The following is a 21424-nucleotide window of genomic DNA, read 5'->3' as shown; positions in this document are numbered from 1 at the left end:
ACAGAAAATAAGAAAAATGTTAATATTACAAAGGTACATTGAATATGCTACAAAAGAGTACTCACACTCAGCTTGTGCCGTGACGAAGAGCCATGACGCTGATCTTCAGTGATACCAAACAAGATGGCGCTACCAGAAAAGAGTTTGCGAGATAAATCCGCGAAACATAAACATACAATTATATTAACAAAATAACAATGTCACGATGGATATTTTTTACAATAGATTTTTTCACTAAAAATCTAAAATTATTTTTTGCTTTAAATAGGGTTTAGTTTGATATACTGGTATATAGCATCTTAAGCCTATCTAGCCATAAAAAATACCGTGCAAATTTAATCTAATACTCAATAAGCTAGTAAAGTGTGATATTATATATAAGCCGCCTAAAATTACATAGTAAATAATGCGAAAGTAAGTTTGTTTGTTACCTCTTCACGCTTTATCTGGTCAACCAATCTTCCTTAAATTTACCGTATAATGTAGTTTAGAGTACAGATAAGGATATAGGGTATTCATCCCTGAAAAAAAGAACTATTCTAATAATTCTGACATTGATATGTTTAACTGTAGGTAGTGTGACATCGATAAGATGCTATGTAACGCGGCAGTTCTTTCAAGATTAAGTTGTAATTTTGTTGTGCTTACATCATGATTATGTGTGTGGTTGCATGTTGCTCTAATTTCGTTTTTCTCAAAGTATTTCTGTAATTACTTATTATAACCAATTGATATATATCTAGTTTTTAAGAATGCAAGCTGTTGGTTCTCCTTGAACATGATAAAATAAATAAAATTCCCTTTTCCACAGCGGCATGGACCCAGTATCACGCTCGTGCGTGTGGCGCGGCGTCGCGCGCGCGTGCCACTCGCGCCGGAGCGTAGTCCTCAGCACGCATGCGCTCAGCGACGCGCGCCGATTGGCTGCGAGAGTGGCCTTGATGAGGAAGGGAGATTTGGCCGTCGTTGCCGATCTCGAGACGTGTCTTGATAGGTAAGTTTATAGACAAAAAACTCCTATGTTCTATTAATTTATTCATAATCACGTAGGTACACAGTATATATAGGTATTATAAAACATATTGCGTTAATTAAATATTTTAATTAAATAAACTATTTTTGTTATTTTGCGTGCGCAACCTAACCTCTCAAGGAAGGAATAGAAGAAAAAGAGGAAGCAAGGAATCTCTTTTTCGTCGTCTTAATTCCTCATGGCTGAAGGTCGTAGTCATTACTTTCTTGACACTGTTAGAATGCCGAAAGGGGTTTGCCATTACACACACAAGTTAATAATAAACCAGAGTGCAGGTTTCCTGCGCAGGAATCAAGTGGTAGCCAATGAGAACTACTACACATGAGTCAGATTGATATACCTGGCACCTTTCGGTTCACAGTCTTAACACTAAAACCATCTCTAATGTACCTACATTTCATGCAAATAAATATATTGATTGTTGTTTATCCCAGGTTCGGCGGAGGCTACATTGTGCAATTCGTGTGCCGCGACAGCCGGTCCCCGCGCGCGCTGTGGCGGCGAGTGGCGGCCGCAGCGCCCCAGGCCTCGCTCAGGGTGCTGCACCACGCCACGGTGCATTTCCTTATGCCCAATCATTGTATCGGTGAGGCTTAGTTATGTTTTAATAGCATCGGCTGTATTTACAGTCGTTGAAACCCGCCAATCCGCGTATTGTAATTGTGGTTAAGTGGGTGGGGCCCATATTCCTTATTTATCTATTTATAAAGAAGGCCTGTGCCCCATTAGTTTTATGGCTGACAATGATTATGATGAGTTTTCTAAGAAATTGTTATAAGAACTGCAGTTACGCAAGTCATTCAACTATTTTACGCACTTCAATATTTCATAATCTGTTAACATATTCTCTCATTCCAAAGCGGCATTTAAAAATATATTTCTTCCATCCTACGTAATAGATAGTATACGTATTACACACATAATGTGATTGTCTATAGGTACCCATTATTATACACATATAACGTGATGCATCCCTGTTTGTCTTTTGTTTTTTTTTCTGTTCTAAACTGTTCAAAAGATTTTAATTTACAAAATAAGAATCTGTAATTGGCATTTAGATTAAGATTAGATGTATTTTTGTTCAAGTGCTGTTGATTCTGTGATAAATAAATAAAAAAAAGGAACATATTTTATTATTTGTCTTGAAATAAATAAATATATATTAAATATATTAATAAATAAATATAATAAATATATTAGGACAAATCACACAGATTGAGCTAGCCCCAAAGTAAGTTCGAGACTTGTGTTATGGGATACTAACTCAACGATACTATATTTTATAACAAATACATATATAGATAAACATCCAATAGAATAGAAATCATTTATTCCAAAGAATATGGTGATATAAATAGATGACAACAATCAAAAGTACAACATATTCTGCCACAGTTAGCGTATGAATGTCAAGTATTAAAATTACATTACATTATACATATTGAAACTTTTAAATGTTATACATATTTGGTCAACCATTTAATAATCATAAACCAAAGTCCCGTGTAAATTTTTCAATTATAAATGACTCTGGAACAATTCCTTAATTTCATAAAAACATTTATTTAAGAGCCAGTCAAATAATTTACTTTTGAATTTAATAAATTGTTGTGTCTCTCTTATCTCTATTGGAAGCGCATTATACAATTTAATCGCCATGCAGAAAACATTGTCGCTGTACAGTTTTAATCTTTGCTTTGGCGTATATAATTTTGTGGGATTTCTGCTATGACTTTTTTTTTATACCATGTCATGTAGAGGGAAGAGGTCTGGAACCCAAGATCAATCAGAAAAAGATAATTTTCCATCATGACCCGACCGGGGATCGAACCTAGGACCTCTCGGTTCAGTGGCAAGAACTTTGCCACTGCGCCACCGAGGTCGTCAATAATTAGGCATGCGTAATAATAAATAAAATTTAATAATAGTCATATACCCAGGTAGTCATACCGTGTAGACGCATCATAGAAACACAAACAAAGCCGCAACACGTTTCGTCAATAATAATAATAATTAATTTCAGTGGGGAAGAAAGAAATAACCACGAGACTGAGTGACATATTCAGATTGATGTCCGAACTGCAGAGCACGTGTGACGTCGAGGATTACACAGTGAACCAGAGCTCTCTAGACCAGGTGAGACCAGGTGATGTCGTCCGATTGGTCGGACAAAATATGTCATGCTATGTGTGATTATACATTATGTAATTTATTTGTGCAATAAAGAATTATTGTATTGTAAAGTAAGTCGGACCACGTGGCCAGATCGTACTGTTTCATCTTCACAAAAATTTTCAATTACATAATTCGATTTAATTGTGTAAAACTAGCGACCCGGTTTTGCCCGGTCTAATAGGCTGACTGGTATGTAAACCTTGTAAAACTTCGTTAAATTGTCTAATCAACAGTGAAAACTGCATCAAAATCCATTGCGCGGTTTTAAAGCTTAGAATTAGACAGACGCGGCGGGCGACTGTTTTATATTATGTAGTAATAAATCAATTTAGGTAAAAACTATGGCAGGGCGCTGAGTTGAATGGAAAATAATCTATCAATAAGAACATCGTTCTTTTTATTGATTAAGTGATAGTTATATTGATGACAAAATCTTCTGATGATAATTATGACCGAAATAATCAACTTGATTTTCCTCAGATGTTCCTAAGTTTCACGGACAAAGCTGATATGGATTTGGACACAGTGGAGGTGGAAGAAATTCCCTCCCCGGAGCTACTCAAGAAAAACAACGAAGACGACAACTGTACCTCTCTCTAGCAAACAAAAACTTTAAAAACATGCACTGAAATTCAGTTTATTTAGGCTTTAGTGAGATACTAGCTAGGTAGGTACTTTTAAATTACCAATAGAACCCATTTTAGACCGAGTGCGTACCGAATACATACAATACAAGTTATATGAAATTTTACGTATGCGTAAATGTGCACATGTCAACTATACGAAACATAATCGTATACACACACATATTCACTTCATTCACGCATATTATGCTCACATATAGGCGTTCTGTCTGAAGTGGCTTTATATAAGCCATAGGTCTGACAATTAGGGATGCCGACCGTACGATTTGGAGACGAAAAAGTAAGTATCATGGACTCTGACGTTCAATAGCTGAAAAAGAAACCGGGAAACGCTCAAATAAGAGAGAGAGAGAGATCTTAAAAAATGTAATTGCACCAAAATATGTTTTTTTTAATTTGAAATTGCTCACCGTAGAATCATTATTCAGTAAATAATGTTTTAAGATATAATACTTTTGAAACGTAAGTCGACGTCAGTACCAGCCTGTGTGCAATGTATGCAACATTGTCATCAAATTGTAAATTGAACTTTAGAATTATTTAGCTGTGAAGCAACTCGATTGCCCAACGTAGTTAGTTAAAGCGCTATCAGCCGCACCCTATAGCGCCACGGTCATATTTATATTAATTGCATATTTCTTTTGTTTCTTTGCTAAAAGTAAAAAATATCTTGACAGATTATGCCACACTAGATTAAAAAAAAAATTGTAGAAAGTGTCATAGTTTTCCATAATACAATGTGTAATTTTTGGTCAACTGTTAATATAGTAGTCATTAATTAATTAATTATTCATTACACAAAGTAAACCGTAACTTATAATGTGTAATGGAAAAGTATAATAATTTCTAATAAAAATTTAGTGTGGCATAATATATCAAGTTCATTTTGTTATTTTTCGCTAAGTAACAAAAGACATTGATAAAAATGTGATGGTGGCGCCAGTGTGCGGCTACGTAACGCCTCAAATTCTTATAAATGTGCGTATTCATGGTGCCTTAAAATAAAGTGTCTTTGTTGTTATATTTTATGTGTTAATTAATTCGAAGCTGGCTCGCAATAATAACCAATTTTGCTCAATTCTAGACTTGAATTAGTAATTTTAAAAACTTAGTTATTTTGATAATACTGTATGTATTGTGTGTTGTCATTACAATTCCAGAAATTCGTTTAGCATGTCATTATAATATTATTGAATTTTAATTGAAAACAACTATTATATAATGCCATATTTTAATGAATGTAGTAAAATTGCCATTGTGTGCCTGAAATTGATTTTTGTTTTTCCGTAATATTATTAATCAGCATAACAAATTTTGACGTTACTTTAGATGTAATGACGATTAAGCATACATAGATGTAATTAATGTAGTTCAAATATAATATTATGTCGTATATTTAGTATTAAGATAATAAATGACTATAACAAAAAATATATTTTAACCCGTTTTATTCATAAAAGAGTTAAAACATGTTTTAAGCTAAAGTATGTTTTGTCACTATCGTAATTTAAAAAAAATTGGCATAGACAGAACGGGACAACACATTGCTTGAAGTATGCTTTATCTTTTTTATGAATAACACAAAGCATCGTTTTTCACCAAAGTTACCATCTTTTTGTATACTAGTATCCTCTCTATAAATACGTAAGTTAGATCGCAAAAAACATATTTGACGTTCCACGAGAAAAAGTATATTATGGAATGAAGTCGCCAAAGGAGTTTCATTTGCTCATTTTTATTATAGACTAGCGACCGGTCTCGGCTTCGCTCGGGTAAACCCATAATAATACACTTAAACCTTCCTCCTTCCTTCCTAAATCGCTCTATTTAATAAAACTCGCATCAAAATCCATTCTTTAGTTTTAATTAGATCTTTAAAACTATGGAACGGATTTTGAGGAACGCATACATAGGGACATAGACAGCGGGAAGCGACTTTGTTGTAGTGATGTGCACAACGCGTGGAACGTCAAATATAGACACAATTTCTCGATTCTTATATTTATTTATTTCTCTGTCGAACGTTAGATAATTGTATCATTCTGACAAAAAAAATATATAATTTTTTCCTGCGAATTTAAAAAATAATCTAATTTATTATAATGCAATACTTGGCTCTCGCACGAGCTCTGTGATATTTAGTGATGTTTATTTAGGTTTCATTTTTTAAATAATAATAAAATATTCGACGGTTAATGGATTTATTTCTTTTATTTCCTTTTATATTATTGTAAACAGGTACGTACATATGAATAAAATAATTATTGACAAATCACAGAGATTAAGTTAGCCCCAAAGCTTGTGCTATGGTCAGTGAATTTCTAATAACAAAACTGGAATACCAACGAATGAGAAAAGCCGTTCCGAAACTTTGATGTAAATAGCAATGGTTGTAGCTATTTTTTCTCGCCTATAACACAAACATTTTGCCAGAAAGGGATGTCTACAAATTTTGTACTCAATTTTAGTAACTTTAGGTATTGGCACGCAGACTTTGTAGAAATGTAATTATTATAACAAAGCATTTTAATGTCATTATTTTGTCATTTGTTATTACTAGTGATTCCAGTTAACATAAGTTCCTTGACTATAAGATACTAACAGAACGATACTTTATTTTATAACATAAACATTTACAGTTAAAACATATAATTTTGACATATACATCCTAATACTATTATAGTTTTGTCTAAACTCTCCACATAACCTAGCCAAATGGTACACAAAAAATACAATTGTATTTTTTGTCTTTGTATTTTTCCTACAAATAAAACACAAGTACATATGTAAGTATACAGCAATACAGTTACCATAGCAACTGTAAAGCAATGGGATAAGTGTTCAGTTATTATTTTCACTTTTTATAAACATCTGCTTAATCATGTTTTCAATTAATCTAATAACAAACTAATTAACATACATTTTAGTCTTATAGACAAAAATTAAAGCTTTAAAATGTCATGGAAATAATATATAAAAATAATTCGTAAATAAATCTTATTATATATATTTCGCTGACTAATCTACTAAAATGTAAAGCTATGATATATAACAAATTAATGAGTATCAATAAAATTCACTTATCTTTGGCATTTCCAAATTCATTGTTTGTCATGTGAATTGATCAATTTGCTTTTCCCCTATCACAATGCTTTTTGGCTTTATTTCTGTACGATAACACAGTTTAATGACATTCACAGTTTTACAATGGCGTTGCTAATTGCAAAACCGCCGCCAGCGTTGGTAATGCAGTCAGGGTTGTCACAAAACATGAAGGACGTGACTGTATGAATTAATTTTGTTTTCCAAAAGTTACACAACCCTTAGCTTCCGACGCGTATTATATAGAGTGTCGAGAATCGCCGTGTTAGTATTTCCAATGATCTAATATAATATTGAACTCACGCGAGAAAAATACTCCACTCGTAAACAGGGAAAAGTATATATACTTCGTCATATCTTTTGTTTCGCTCATACAAGAAAGAGAAACGCGTATTAGGAATACACAAGAAGAAACGGGACAGAGTGCTAAGATCTGTTACCCCTCATCATGCCCGGTGCGTGGTGGTGCCCATGCGTCCAGTGGCCAGTTGACATCAGATGTGCCTGTTTTCCTACTTGATAGTATAAAAATACACAACAATCAGAGACTTTAGTTAGCGTCAAACGAAGGATTCCTATTTGCGGCAGACATCTTGAAATGCGCGGACAAAATGTCGAGCAAACGCAGAGACACATCCTTATTTATTGCGGCGTTACTGAAGCTCGACAGTGCGAAGCGAACCGTAGACGTTAGAGCTTCTTCGCCGAACACGAATGTTGCTGGAAATATTATTTATTATTGAAATAATAATAATATAAACTAATGCTTTTTAAATAAAGGGTAGGTATTTTTGTAATTACCTGGTAACTTCTCAACGACAGCCGCGACAGTTTCGTCCAAGTTTAGCTCGCGTAAAGGTTCTTCCTCAGCATTGTGTTGGTTCTCCATATTCTGGAAGCTATGGAAGACCTGATGGTGCAGCCACGGGCCCACGTCTTCCAACCACGAGTTGATTAGCTGTTCCGCTAGATCTAGCAAAACAAAACATTAATGTTATAAATCTATATTCACACTATCATGTCAGATGTCTTAAGGTTACTTGAATAAAATTTGACACCAGTGTTAGCAATAATACACTCTATATAAATGGATGAATATATCCACACTCTTGACAGAGTGGTCGTGGTCGACTTGGTTTTTTATTCTGGGAGGCAGGTGTAGCTCGCCGTACGATGTCCCGCCATCTCCCCCGGCTTGTAGTCATCCTGGTGCACTCGTGTACAGGTTCCCCCACCAGCGACTTCACCTGGTCAGTCCATCTCATTGGCGACCTTCCGCGCGGCCTAGTGCCTTCAACCTTGCCTTGGACAACGAGACGCTCGATCGAGTCATGGTTTCATCTCGAGATGTGACCAAACAGCTTAGTGCGCGCACTTGCATACAATTATTTTATAAATATTTTTTATTGTCTTTTATTGGTATGGTCAAGTTATGAGAATAAAAGAAAATAATATTGTAAGAAAGGTTATGGATTTTAAATTGAATAAGAAAGAAAGTAGGGGCAGGCCCAAGAAGAGGAGGATTGGAAAAAGAAAGTTACAGATCGGTTGACATCAGACAGGGAGAATTGGAGACTGACGTGCTGTACCGACCACACATAAAGTGGGACAAGGGTAGGCTGACGCTAAATTATTTTGTTGACTTCCATACTGATGACGACCTCGGTGGCGCAGTGGTAAAGTTCTTGCCACTGTACCGAGAGGTCCCGGATTCGATCCCCGGTCGGGTCATAATGGAAAATGATATTTTTCTGATTGACCCGGGTCTTGGTTGTTTATGTATATATGTATTTGTTATAAAATATAGTATCGTTGAGTTAGTATCCCATAACCCAAGTCTCGAACTTACTTCGGGGCTAGCTGAATCTGTGTAATTTGTCCTAATTTATATTATTTATATACTATTATATATATATATTGTTACTTTAATACACTAAATATTGGACTTATGTCCTCATACAAAACTCAGAGACTCGTGCCACGGCCCGTGAGTTTCTAACTGAGATCTGAAAGACAACATAATAATATACCTGCGCATAAAACAGTGGCCAGTCGAATCGCCACATGCGATCTCAGGAGTCCCCCCGCTGCCACCAACTCGCCCACACCGCACCACGATCGATTGTAAGTCCAGACCGATTCCTCTGTTTACGATAAGTAAATCAAATAAATTTTCCGAATATACTAGAAGCGGTGGTGGTACAGTGGTTAAGATTTGAGATCAAAAGGTCCCAGGTCCGAATCCTACTCGAGCCACATGAGTTTCTATACCAATCTGACTCATGTATACTATATCTAATATAATTACTAAATCATTAACCACCACTTGTTTCAAGTGATGGAAAATGTCTGAAATCTGCACACTGATTGACATACAAAATTACTTACAACTAATAATGTCAAAATTTATGAGCATGAGAAAAAAGTTTATAACATTAGAACAGTGAAAAAAATGTGAATAGCTGTACCAAAGTCATCAGGTATGACGTCGTCGCGTTTCCTCGCGAGCGGAGCCGCGAGGCTGAGCGAGTCGAGCGCCGCGTCGACGTGCGCGTGCGCGCGTCGCGCGCCCACCAGCCGCGCCACCGCGCCCCCCACCTGACAACAAACAACCAATCTACTTTTATCTCTCAACTTCGCGTGTTCCCCTTTTCATTCGCGGATGTGACGTCACAAAGCTCGGACTCAGCATAAAAGACAATTAGTAAAATTAGGAAGATTTAGCTGTGATTTTTCAACCAGCCTGTCTGACGTCAACCCTGCCAAGGCTATGTGTCCCTTATTCGCCTATTACATCGAAAGGAGGATTTGAGTGGTCCTATTTATATTAGGATGACATATTATACATCACATTGACGTCATAAAATAATTGAATACAACCTATTTTCAAAACGTATTACTATTTTGAAAAGAAATTATTATATATTGTTACTTTAATAAACTAAATATTGGACTTATGTATTTATTAAAAAAATATTGCACACAACATACGCTGGCCTCGACGGACGTACAGACATAGGTCCAATCGTAATCATGTCTAGGGGCCTCCCCCCCGTCCCCGCCCTCACCCCCCACCGCAGTCTTTATAGAGTTGAACATGCCAGTCACTGTGCGTTGGAATAACCTGGAAAATAAAGCCTTATTTGAAGTTAGAAAATTAAAAGATGAGCACCCATATGAGGTATACAATCCCAGGCGCATCATAGGCGTTGAAGATGCAATCTTATTCCAATAAAAATAAAGCTCAATTTCAAACTCACTTGTCCAGCCTTTGCATGCCGTCAGACTTCGACGTTTGCCCCGGGGACCCTCGGTCCAGACTTAAGTTGTCATATTCGTCTGCAAAATGGAATTAATATATAGACAACAGTTAACGAATATAATGCAATGGTTTGGCTGATTGAGCTGACATTTTATATGTACACGTTTAGTTTGAAACGCATTACTAAAGGTATGTAAAATCCTCGGCACATAAATGAAATAAATAAATATATAAGGACAAATCACACAGATTGAGCTAGCCCCAAAGTAAGTTCGAGACTTGTGTTATTGGATACTAACTCAACGGTATTATATTTTATAACAAATACATATATAGATAAACATCCAAGATACGGGCCAATCAGAAAAAGATCATTTTCCATCATGACCCGACCGGGGATCGAACCCGGGACCTCTCGGTTCAGAGGCAAGCACATTACCACTGCGTCACCGAGGTCGTCTTGTATGAGTTGAACCAAATTGGCTGCCAACAGCGTAGATTTAATCCACCTATATATAAAACTCTTGCGTTATTGAGTGATCGACTGACAGACAACTGACAGCCGAAACTACTGGGCGTAGAAAGCTGGAATTTGATGTGTATACCTACACTGTAGTGGAACACTAAGAAGGGATTTCCTGAAATTCCCATGGGAAACGGATCCTTACTCACATACGAAGTTATGAGCAAAAGCTAGAGTTACAGATAAAAATGTTATTTATGGGATTTTTCGTGGTTACCCGCGAAATTCAAAATACTCGTTTATTTTGGCTCAACTTATGCGCTGAGGATTGTACATAAACTGCAATTTGAATAAAAGCATGTAAAATTACCAGCCAGGGTCGCGGTGTCGACAGGTCTATCGTGCGAACGGCTTCTGGTGTCTTCACCAGCCCACCACACTTCTGGCCTGTAAATAAATATGCAATGAACAACACTATGGCCGCAGCGCAGAAATATTATTTTTTTTACATCGCTCGTAAATATTTTTGCCAATCACAGAGCGCCAAAACCATCCCCTATTGGTTGTTGCGCGCTCGAACACTGAGCGAAATAACAGTCATATTGTTTTTGGTTTACCCGTGCTTTTGTACGTGAAGCTTGATCGGTGCTCGAGCGACAAAAGAGTTACACATCACGGAGATGACAATGCTGCGCTGGAAGTGTAGTATCACGCTCGACAATTCGAGGTAGTCTTCACGTCGATGACATAGCACATAAACTCGAAAACAAAATTTCCGCCGTGCTTGATGTCGTCAAAGAATATATGCGTTCCAATGGACTGACTACTAAAGATAACAAACGCTGTGCAAAGTGGAAAAGCAAAAGTCTCTTCATAGTCGTATTCCTCACGGCTGAGGATCGTGGTTATTACGTGGAATTAAACTTACACAACTTTCTTGGCTTTATTAATGGAGTGATTAGTTTGACATACCTCTGAACGTCCCTTTGGCTCAACAAACATCGCAATTTTGCGATGCTGGTCGACAAGTCTGCTGCTTCTTCATACTCCGGCTCGGGGGAGTCTGACAGGGATATGATAGACGTAAGTGGGGGAATCTCCCCCTTTAGTATCGGCTTGGCTTGCGACGGCTGCAAGCAACATTCAATAAATATCAATATAATAATACTAATATTATAAGTACGAAAGTAAGTTTGTTAAAATAACCTCTCTACTCGACCAATCTTCTTGAATTTTTGCATACATGTAGTTTGAAGTATAGAGAAGGACATAGGGTTTTCATCCCGGAAAGTTAACGCGGGCGAAGCAGCAGGCAATAACTAATCTAGAATATGTCTTAAGACTGGGCCAAGTGTGCGCACTAGCGCCATCATCATATTTTTATATCACTTTCAGCAGCGGACATATTACTATCTAATAAAATCTTGTGTAGTATAATCTCTTGTGATATTTTTTAGTTTTCGCTATAAATTTACAAAATTGTTAGCACTTTAAGTGAAATGAAACCAAAGCTTGCACGTTGTCTGACATCTTACCAAACTGTCCTGTGATATAACACGCTGTTGCTTCAGCAATGGTGGCGCTGGGGTAGGCATTTCGTTGCCATCTACCAAACAAATAAATGTTATCGAAACTCGCCACAAAAAGAAATTAAAAATGAAATATTTTTTTTTTAGAAACAAGCACTTGATTGTTATTATATGCTGTCAAGTATTATTATAATATTAAAATGCAATTGGCTATTTGCTTGTTTAGAAAAAAAAAACAAAACTTTTTCAGTGACCAAACATAATTCAATGTCGATTTTTTGTTTTCAAAAGCTTTTATTGATATTAGAAAAAAAAGTAGTCAACTCGTTGAAAAAATTCAAAAAAATCCTCAACTAATGCTAATATAAGAGATTTACAATACTAATGTGGCCTTTTTGTGAGCGTGTGATCCCGCCCTAGAATAGAACCACTCCATATACTTCCATGAATGTCATACAAGTCGACTAAAGGACACCTATCCTTAGCTGATAAGCAATTATTGTATTCTCTAGGCGAGCTGACGTCAAGCGGCCAAATGTGAAGTGACAGACGAGTCTTTAAAAAATTTGGGTATTTTTTGGCGTCGCAACGTTACAGCTCCGAATGCAACCTGGAACTGGCAATGATGTGATGGGATGAGAGTGAGATGGTCTTTACCTTTTTGTATAACGGACGAGCTGCCTATCTCTCGTTCTCTGGCCTTTATTTCCGTTGCGGGGGAGACTCGCTCGCTTTTGTGATGCGACGGCGACTTGTCCTGTTGCACATAATTCACATTCATTAACATATGACAGAGAGTTAACTTTATTGTCATTTTAAGTACCGTTTTGTCGATAAAACAGCACATATTACAAAATGGCGTCGACAAAGTAAATCATAAATGTCAATGGCACACCACCTGTGTGTTGGCTATAAAACGAACGTGTGAGCGTTGTAATGATTTTAGCTCTGGCGCCGTGCGGAGCGGTCGTGTTCCTTTGTGATTATAAGTGACGGTACATGGTTGTGTTGGTTCATTATTTCTCAGTGATTATGATGATTATACAAACGAAGTGGCCGGGAAGAGAACACTATGGAATTACTTAATTTGGATTTCTCTATGATTATACGTGAAGTAACTTTAGGTAAGTTATTTAGTTGATGTTCTTCTTTAGTTGATCTTTGTGTTGGGACAATTGTTTAAGATAAATTGTTGTTGGTTAGTTAGCACGGTGGCACATCTACATGGAAATACACTGAAGGCTGGTTTTTGTACTGTAGTTCTGTTTTTTTTCTGTGACGCTCAGTGCAGTAAATCGTCAAGATATATTCTAAACGTAAACAATTTTTACAACAATTTTTCGTTCTTGGGGCACTATTTAATGTATTCAGGTAATCATTCCACTTATATATTATTATTATCTAAATAAGGCAAATACCTTAATACTATTAATATACCTTAATATTAATATTTGAATAAAGTAAATAGTACTTGTGAGTCGTCGCTAAGTCCTGTAAAACGTAGTCCTTTCCTCAGACCAGCGATGCCGAAGTCCAGCAGACCTTCCATCATGCCTGCAGCTTCATCCTATATAATCATAAACATTTTTAGGTTATAAGATGAAAACTATATTAGCTTGATCTACGTTGTGAGATGTAATAATATAACGTCTTTTAACTATTGTAGCAATATATGTCAAGATAAAATATGACAAAAATTGTATGGTGGCACTAGTGTGCGCGTATATAGCCCCTTAAAAACACGATGTTATTTTGCAACAGACTGCTTGGCTGATATAGTCTTTGGGATTCTTAATGTTGCATGTCAGCAACCGTTGCAGCTATTTCATTTTATATCTCAAGAAAACTAACAGCCAATGAACAAATTAATAAGCACTAGCATAAATAAGTATAAAGCCATTGCAAGTTATCACTTTTAAATTTCGTAAATAAGTACGTGCTCCAAACACAACAAACAAAATATGATGACTATGTGACCCTTAGTTGCCTCGTACGACATCAATGAAATCCATTTTCGATTCGAATTAAGTTCATGCAACAAATGACATAAAATCATGCATGGATTTTGTCATAATCGTGCAATATAGTTGCCTATGTATAGAATATATAAATACATATCACATAACCTTACAATCAAATGTCACTTTAATAGGCTAGTTGACATTTGTTTGTTTTAATGACTATATTATCAATACATATAATAAAATTGAAGAAAGGCCAAATTTGTACATTGGATATATTTTTTTTAAATTCTTCATGGAATATACTTAGTTACTGATATACGAGGGGAGGTCAATAAGTTCGCGGAATGGAGGGGTTGGTGGGGGTAGGTTTACTCGTCCAGGTAGTTACTAGTTGAGCATCTCATTAAGAGTATATATATCAAGTTTGAACGTAATCGGCTCATTAACTTATGTGTTATCGACCTGTAAACAACTGAATCGGGAAGAAATCAGCCAGTATGGAGAAAATTTAACACCGCGCTGTTATTAAGTTCCTTACCAAGCAAGGAAAATCCGCTCAGATTATTTTTCAAGAGCTGTTGGCTGTTTACGGGGACTCTGCCCCTGAAAAAACCATCTTTTACAAGTGGCATAGTCTTTTCAAACAAGGAAGAGAGTCCATTGAAAATGACCCACGCTCCGGACGGCCAATTGAGGCCACCACTTCGGAAATCGTCGAAAAAGTAGAAAAACTTGTATTGGAAGATGCCCGGTTGAAGAAGAAGCAGCTTGCAGCAATGATTGGAGTATCCGAAACCAGTATTTTGAATATTCTACATGATCATCTTGGCATGACTAAGGTCAGTGCAAGATGGGTTCCGAGAATGCTCACGCCACTTCAAAAACGTGAACGTGTCGAGTGTTCTCTACAGTTTTTGGAGCTCTGTGGAGAGAGAAAGGAAGAAATTATGGCCCGGATTGTTACTGGTGATGAAACCTGGGTTCACCACTATGAACCTGAGTCGAAGCAAGAGTCGATACAGTGGCATAAAAAAGGCACACCTCCTCCAAAGAAGTACAAAGTGACACAATCGGCTGGCAAGATCATGTCGACTGTCTTTTGGGATACAGAAGGCATTATATTGATCGATTACAAAGAACGTGGTGTGACTATAATGGGACAGTACTACGCTTCTTTACTGGAAATATTAAAAGAAGCTATTAAGGAAAAAAGAAGAGGAAAGTTGTCAAAAGGTGTGCTTCTTCTGCACGACAACGCACCCGTTCACACGTGCCATGTTGCGACGGCTGCCATTCACCGATGCAGCTTCGAACAATTGAACCACCCACCCTACAGTCCAGACCTGGCACCCAGTGACTATTATCTATTTCCAAAAATGAAAAAAGAGCTGCGTGGAAAAAATTTGGCGACGATGAAGAAGTGAAGTCGGCAATTTCGGCCTATTTTGACACCGAAGATAAATCATTTCTTTTCGATGGTATAAATAAGTTATTTGAGAGATCTGAAAAATGTATTAGAGTTAAGGGAGAATATATTGAAAAGAAAAAATAGTTTGGTGTTTAATTTCAATCCGCTTCCCCCTTATTCCGCGAACTTTTTGACCTCCCCTCGTAGATGACGAAAATATAGTTTTGGAAATTTTTATCTGTCTGTCTGAACGCGCATCACTCGAAATCTACTGGACCGATTTGCTTGAAAATTGGTATATATATGAAACCTTATATACCAGGATAACATCTTAGATACATTTCATCCCGGTAAATGGTCAGGTTCCCGTAGGATAATTCAAAAACGAATTATGAATCAAAAATGCCTCAGAATCCCGGGTTTAACATCTTATAGACATTTCATCCCGGAAAATGAGGAGGGTCCTGTAGGAAAATTAGTTACATTTCATCCCGGTAAATACGCGATAAAAAAATTACTGAGATTTTGCTATGAAATTCACGCGGGCGAAGCCGCAGGCAAAAGCTAGTTAGAAATACCATTGAAAAAATACTGTGATAATATAATAAAACAATACTTTTGAATATATGACAAAAATGAAATCACCCATTATTAGATTCGTCCAAACGCTCCATTCTAAATGACACGAACATGTGACGTCACAACGTGCTAAAATGTTCTAGAAGAAAGATATGTTTGTTCGAAAGCTTTATTAAATATTACGTTTATGATGATGACCTCTTAATAAAAGTTGTTACAAAATTTCAGTTTTTTATGATGGTCGATTTTGTTTTTATATTTTCACACTTTTTGAAAATGAAATTTCCAGCCAAGTTTAAATCCTTATATAATGATCCAGCATACAGTCTATGAATTATCATAATGATCCTAAATATATCTATTTTATCTAGATTATACTATTTTTTTACAATTCTCTGACCTTGTCAACTACCCTATTGATAAACTAGATTATACCTACCTACAATTCTCTGACCTTGTCAGCTATCAAATTGATCAATTTTATTTAAGTACAGTAACATTCAATATTATTTTGATCTCATCAAATTATAATTAGAACCCTTTTTTGACTCAACACTTGTATCGTCACACGTGCCCACTGTCATACAAGCCCCATATATTTTTTTTGACACATGGAAAAAAGTAGGTATCCCTATTTGACTTGTTGGCAACCACTCTATTCGACATGTTCTTAATAGTGTTCCCGATCGATATTCCATTATCGATATATTGAAGCTACAGTATTTCTAGACTATCGATAGTATCAGTAGCTCAGAATGAGGCAATACTATCGATGCTATCGATAATATTGGGATAATCGGATGAATTTAGACTGTCGATAATCTAAAATAAATCAATAGAATAAAATATCGATAGTGTAAAAGTTTTTTCTTTGAAACTATCGATGTTATTGCCTTACTTTTGTCTTTCAATATTCTTTGTGATTTTCAAGGACAACTATCGAATCCATCGATAACCAATAACCAACGTTAGTTCTTACAAAAGTCACAAATATTCTAACATGGACGGGACACCTCGTGCCCATCTAGTGATAAACATCTGAATACTAATTTAACGAACCTTTTACTTCGAATATCTAAAGAAAATAAATTAGTGAAATTAATATTGAAGAAGTAGACATGCTTTTTAAAAAAAAATAAGGATAAATTCTTAAAATGCGATTCTTTACGGCACGATATTAGCTCTATTTTGACATAACTTGCCTATAACAGCTAGATTTTCGAGCATTTCGACTGCCGTCATCCTTCAAAATAAAAATACTTTTTTAAAATCTTCAATAACAAATATTGATAAAACTTTACATCACCCCCAACACAATTTTATATAAATTAGGGTAGTGAAAAGATTCTTGTCTTTGTTGAAATTTAAAAGAGGGTATTATCGAAATGCTTTAAAATTCACCCTGCTACCAGACCAGTACCCACCCTCCGTAAGTACTAGCTTACCACCCATTCGTTAACCCTTTTACCTCATTCAAAGTAAACATGCTCAAATATTGCATAGAAAGTAAAATCATAACCTCAAAACCAACAAAGATTGAATCAGAAAACTAAAGACAACGCTAATATAGCCAAATGAGATAAGCGGCAAGATATGCATAATAAAACCGGGCACATTGTCTATGTTTTTAGTTTTCTGCGCCTAAACCATTGGTGTACCCTTTATACCACCTTATAAACATGTGCTTCAATCATTACAAAAGCGGTTCTCAAACTGTTTTTTGATTTTTTTTTATATATCTAAGCAAATTAAAACTTCTTTTATATATAATTAGCCTTTCAATAATGTTAATATTTCATAATTATTAATAATACCTACCAAATTAATGAAATCATTTCCAACGCGTTTACGTCATATTGCAATATAATCGTGGAGCCCCAACAGGTATTGTACTATGACCTTGAGCTCAGCGAACATACACAATTTGAGAACCGTTAGCATAGAAGATTAAAAAACATAACCTCAAAACTAATAAAGATTGGAAAGATAAACCGAACAAAGCAGATAGAACGTGCAAAGAACATACACCGGAGCGTTTGTAGGGCACATCTATTTTGGCAGTGTTCGAGACCTGTAGGTCGCCGATTTTCGTCTTAGCTTGGTGGACGGTGGTCTGAAGATCTTTCAGGATCGCGTCTGTCGGTTTCGGACTGTGGTCCTTCCGGACCGGACTGGTCTTGGGCGGACTGGTCTCGAATTCCATGTCAATGGCGTCTTCTTCACCTGAAAAACATTATTATATTGTACACCGAGTAAAGAAAACAGACAACAAGATTGCAGAAAAAGTAAAATTTTCAACTCTCATATATATAATACTATAGGTACTTAAATGCGATTTGAAAACGGTATTTTTATAAGCATTTATTTAATTTGCAATGTAACCATGTGTGTATGTCTCTGTCACTATGTCTCTAGTGGAATCTTGCAAGTTAAGCTTAAAGCTTTAGTTCGGATGACATGCATTATTATGATAAGCATGATGGTGATGGACTGCTCCAGACGTGGGAACTCTTCAACGGTTCACTGCACGGACATGTTTTGTCACACATTGAATGCACCTCTCTGACAATTATAAAAGTTTGTGTCAAAATTGTCATTAAAAAACGATTCCCAAAATGTTAAATAAAAATTGGAATAAATAAATAAACAGTATCTCACCGAACCACATCGGCTGCGGGGACTTGTCCCGCCTCAGCCGCGGGCTGCCGTCGGGGCCGGGGTCGGGGTCGAGCGCCCACAGGCGCCCGAGCGCGAGCTCCCCGTCCAGGCTCGCCAGCAGATCCTGCCCCAAGCTGATACATTGGAGATCCAAGTCTGTTTCCCAGGTTTTTACGCTGCCTGAATACAAATACAATGGTGCACTGTGATTGGTCAGTTGTGTCGCATCGCAAATCACATTAGTTAAACTGTCATTCAGTGTGTAGGTTTCCTCACGATCATTCGCAAACTATATAAAAACAATATATATATAAGTATATATAGGGCCAAATCACACAGATTGATTTAGCCCCAAAGTAAGTTCGAAACTTGTGATATGGGATACTAAACCGACAATACTATATTCTATAATATATACATATATAGATAAACATCAAAGACCCAGGACAATCTGAAAAAGATCATTTTCCATGTTGACCTGACCGGAGATCGAACCCGGGACCTCCAGTGTAGCAGTCCCGCGTGATGACCATTAGGCCACGAGGTCGTCGAACAAACAATAGCGCATTCTATTTTTAGACATCACTGTTAAGTATCATGAAATACAAATTATAATTGTAGAGCTAGAAAGTGGCATAGATAATTTGTCGTTACTTTTTTCTTGCCTATGATTTTCTCATATAACTCTTGACTCTCTCTTTCTCATCTGAGCGTTTCCCCAGTTACTTCCTCAGTCTTTGTATAATTCTAGACTGACCTTCTATAATCCTGTCGTATATTTTCACCTCATTCCTGCCCTGTCTTCCCCGTCGCTGTCTCAAAATGGGCGACGACTTAATATCCACAGGCTCTGATGACGTCACGGGCACTTCTTCAACAATATCTCGCATCCTTGTCTGTTCCTCATTATAATCCTCATTAATTGCCCTGTGTAAAATCGGAGCAGTGCTTTTTGTTATCAATGTAGAAAGGGCCGACTCTATGGTTGTTGTCTCTGGTTTTGCTTCGGTAATTTCAATTTCTTGTATATCTTCTATGACATTGAAACCGGTGGCTTCCGCTTTAGGAATGACGACTTTTCCTTTTAAAATAGTCATCAACCTATCGTTCAGCCATTGTGGATTCGCCAAAGTATTATCAATAAAGCTTTCCAGCTTTTTAGACAGAATTCTCACAAGCAATTCGGAGTGGGGAGTGTCCCAAAGCTCCCAAGATATAAGTTCTTTGAGGATAACCCGTATTACGTTTGTGCAATGGTCCGTAGCGTTAATTTTGTTATCTGTGTTAAATGCAGAGTGGGATTTTTTGTAAAGATTCTCTATGCTATCATTTGGGGCTTTCTCGTGACGTTTCAATGCCTTTCGGTACTCTTTCAAATGCGTGACCAGTATGGAACACACATCTATGTAGACGTCTTTGGTTTCTATTTTATTGCAGATCTGAAATAAATAAATATAATGTACAATTCATACAGGTTCAGTTAGCCCCAAAATAATTTCGAAACTTGTGTTATGGGATACTAACTCAACAATACTATATTTTATAACATATAAATAAACATCCAAAAACCAGGTCAGTCTGAAAAAGATCATTTTCCATGTTGATCTGACCGGGTCTAATCTGGTCTGATCTAACCTGGGAACCTGTAGCAGTCCGGTATGATGACAATTAGGCCACAGTGGTCGTCAAAATAAATAATATTAACATTAATTAACGTGTCCCACTGCTGAGCAAAGCTCAACTTGTAATTTTCCACCCAACTCTAGCCATTTCAAAAATTTGTTGAGGTCAACCCATCTACTTCTTGGTCTGCCTGTACCTTTGTGGCCCCCAGGTATCCAAAAATTTACTAGATGTAATTACTTTTAATAATAATGAAGCAATATCGACCAGTCACATACCTGAAAAGTCTTTGCAATCATTTGATCCAGCATTTGTTTACATCCAAAGGGAAACCCTATCTCCTGCGATATATACGGCATATACCACGAAGAGACCAGCTTCTTCTCCAACACTGTGCTGATAACACTCAACTCATTTGTATCATATTCTTTGGTAGTCTCCATTTTGGATCGTTTCGGCGGATTTGGGAAAAGACTACGAAATATCTCCGGAAATCCTTCCAACCACTCCCAATCATATTTCAAAGGTTTGTTCAAGTGCAATAAATACTGTACAAACTTAAAACTGAGAAATAAGGACACCAGAAATGTAGCAATAAAGTAGGTGAATAAGTAACCACCGCTTATAGGAGATATATTAGTAAAACAATGAAGTAACAAGCAAATAAGTGTGCCACTACAAGAAACTATAGTCAAAGATTCAAGTAGATTCCTTTTAAGTAACATTTTGGATACGATTTTACGTATATTTACGAAAACCTGTGTTTACAGTCTGATTATTTTGTATTGATTTTTATTTGATAAATCATGTTTGTCATGCATTTTCATGTCACTGTCAAATATGTCAAAATCAGCTGTTTTATGTTAAATTGGTACATTTGATAAGTTTACTGATCTTGGTGATCCACAAAGAAAAAAAAAAGATCCATAAAATAATAATTAATAATCGTAATATTTTTTCTAGAAAATGACATCTTTACAAAAT

The 21424-nt window shown here is 36.4% G+C and overlaps 2 protein-coding genes across 4 annotated transcripts in view; one reads left to right on the top strand and one right to left on the bottom strand.

The window, feature by feature from the left end:
• Positions 1 to 6052, top strand: part of ldd (lipid droplet defective) — an 81630-nt gene extending 75578 nt beyond the window's left edge. For both annotated transcript variants that reach the window (XM_053760465.2, XM_053760466.2), the window contains exons 67-70: positions 812 to 994; positions 1468 to 1619; positions 3057 to 3169; positions 3689 to 6052. In XM_053760465.2, the coding sequence (XP_053616440.1) occupies positions 812 to 994; positions 1468 to 1619; positions 3057 to 3169; positions 3689 to 3808 (568 nt within the window). In that variant the 3' untranslated portion in view covers positions 3809 to 6052. The remainder of the gene's footprint in view (positions 1 to 811; positions 995 to 1467; positions 1620 to 3056; positions 3170 to 3688) is intronic.
• A 154-nt stretch (positions 6053 to 6206) lies between these two features.
• LOC128678722 (uncharacterized) lies at positions 6207 to 21304 on the bottom strand. Of its 2 annotated transcripts, none has more exons than XM_053760467.2 (15): positions 20719 to 21304; positions 19575 to 20256; positions 18818 to 18997; positions 18186 to 18382; positions 13680 to 13775; positions 12866 to 12965; positions 12215 to 12285; positions 11652 to 11809; positions 11050 to 11126; positions 10215 to 10293; positions 9946 to 10078; positions 9423 to 9552; positions 8985 to 9098; positions 7756 to 7926; positions 6207 to 7674 (listed from the first exon to the last, which is right to left on the bottom strand). In XM_053760467.2, exons 1-15 carry the CDS (start codon positions 21163 to 21165, stop codon positions 7505 to 7507), a joined length of 2805 nt encoding a protein of 934 aa, XP_053616442.1. In that variant the 5' UTR covers positions 21166 to 21304; the 3' UTR covers positions 6207 to 7504. The 2 variants fall into 2 exon arrangements, with proteins under 2 accessions (XP_053616442.1, XP_053616444.1); XM_053760469.2 differs by having other exon boundaries at positions 18231 to 18382.
• Positions 21305 to 21424: the final 120 nt, after the last annotated feature.

Source organism: Plodia interpunctella, chromosome 20, assembly GCF_027563975.2.
Source record: "Plodia interpunctella isolate USDA-ARS_2022_Savannah chromosome 20, ilPloInte3.2, whole genome shotgun sequence".
Classification (NCBI taxonomy): Eukaryota; Metazoa; Arthropoda; class Insecta; order Lepidoptera; family Pyralidae; genus Plodia; species Plodia interpunctella.
This window is presented reverse-complemented; position numbering and strand designations above follow the sequence as displayed.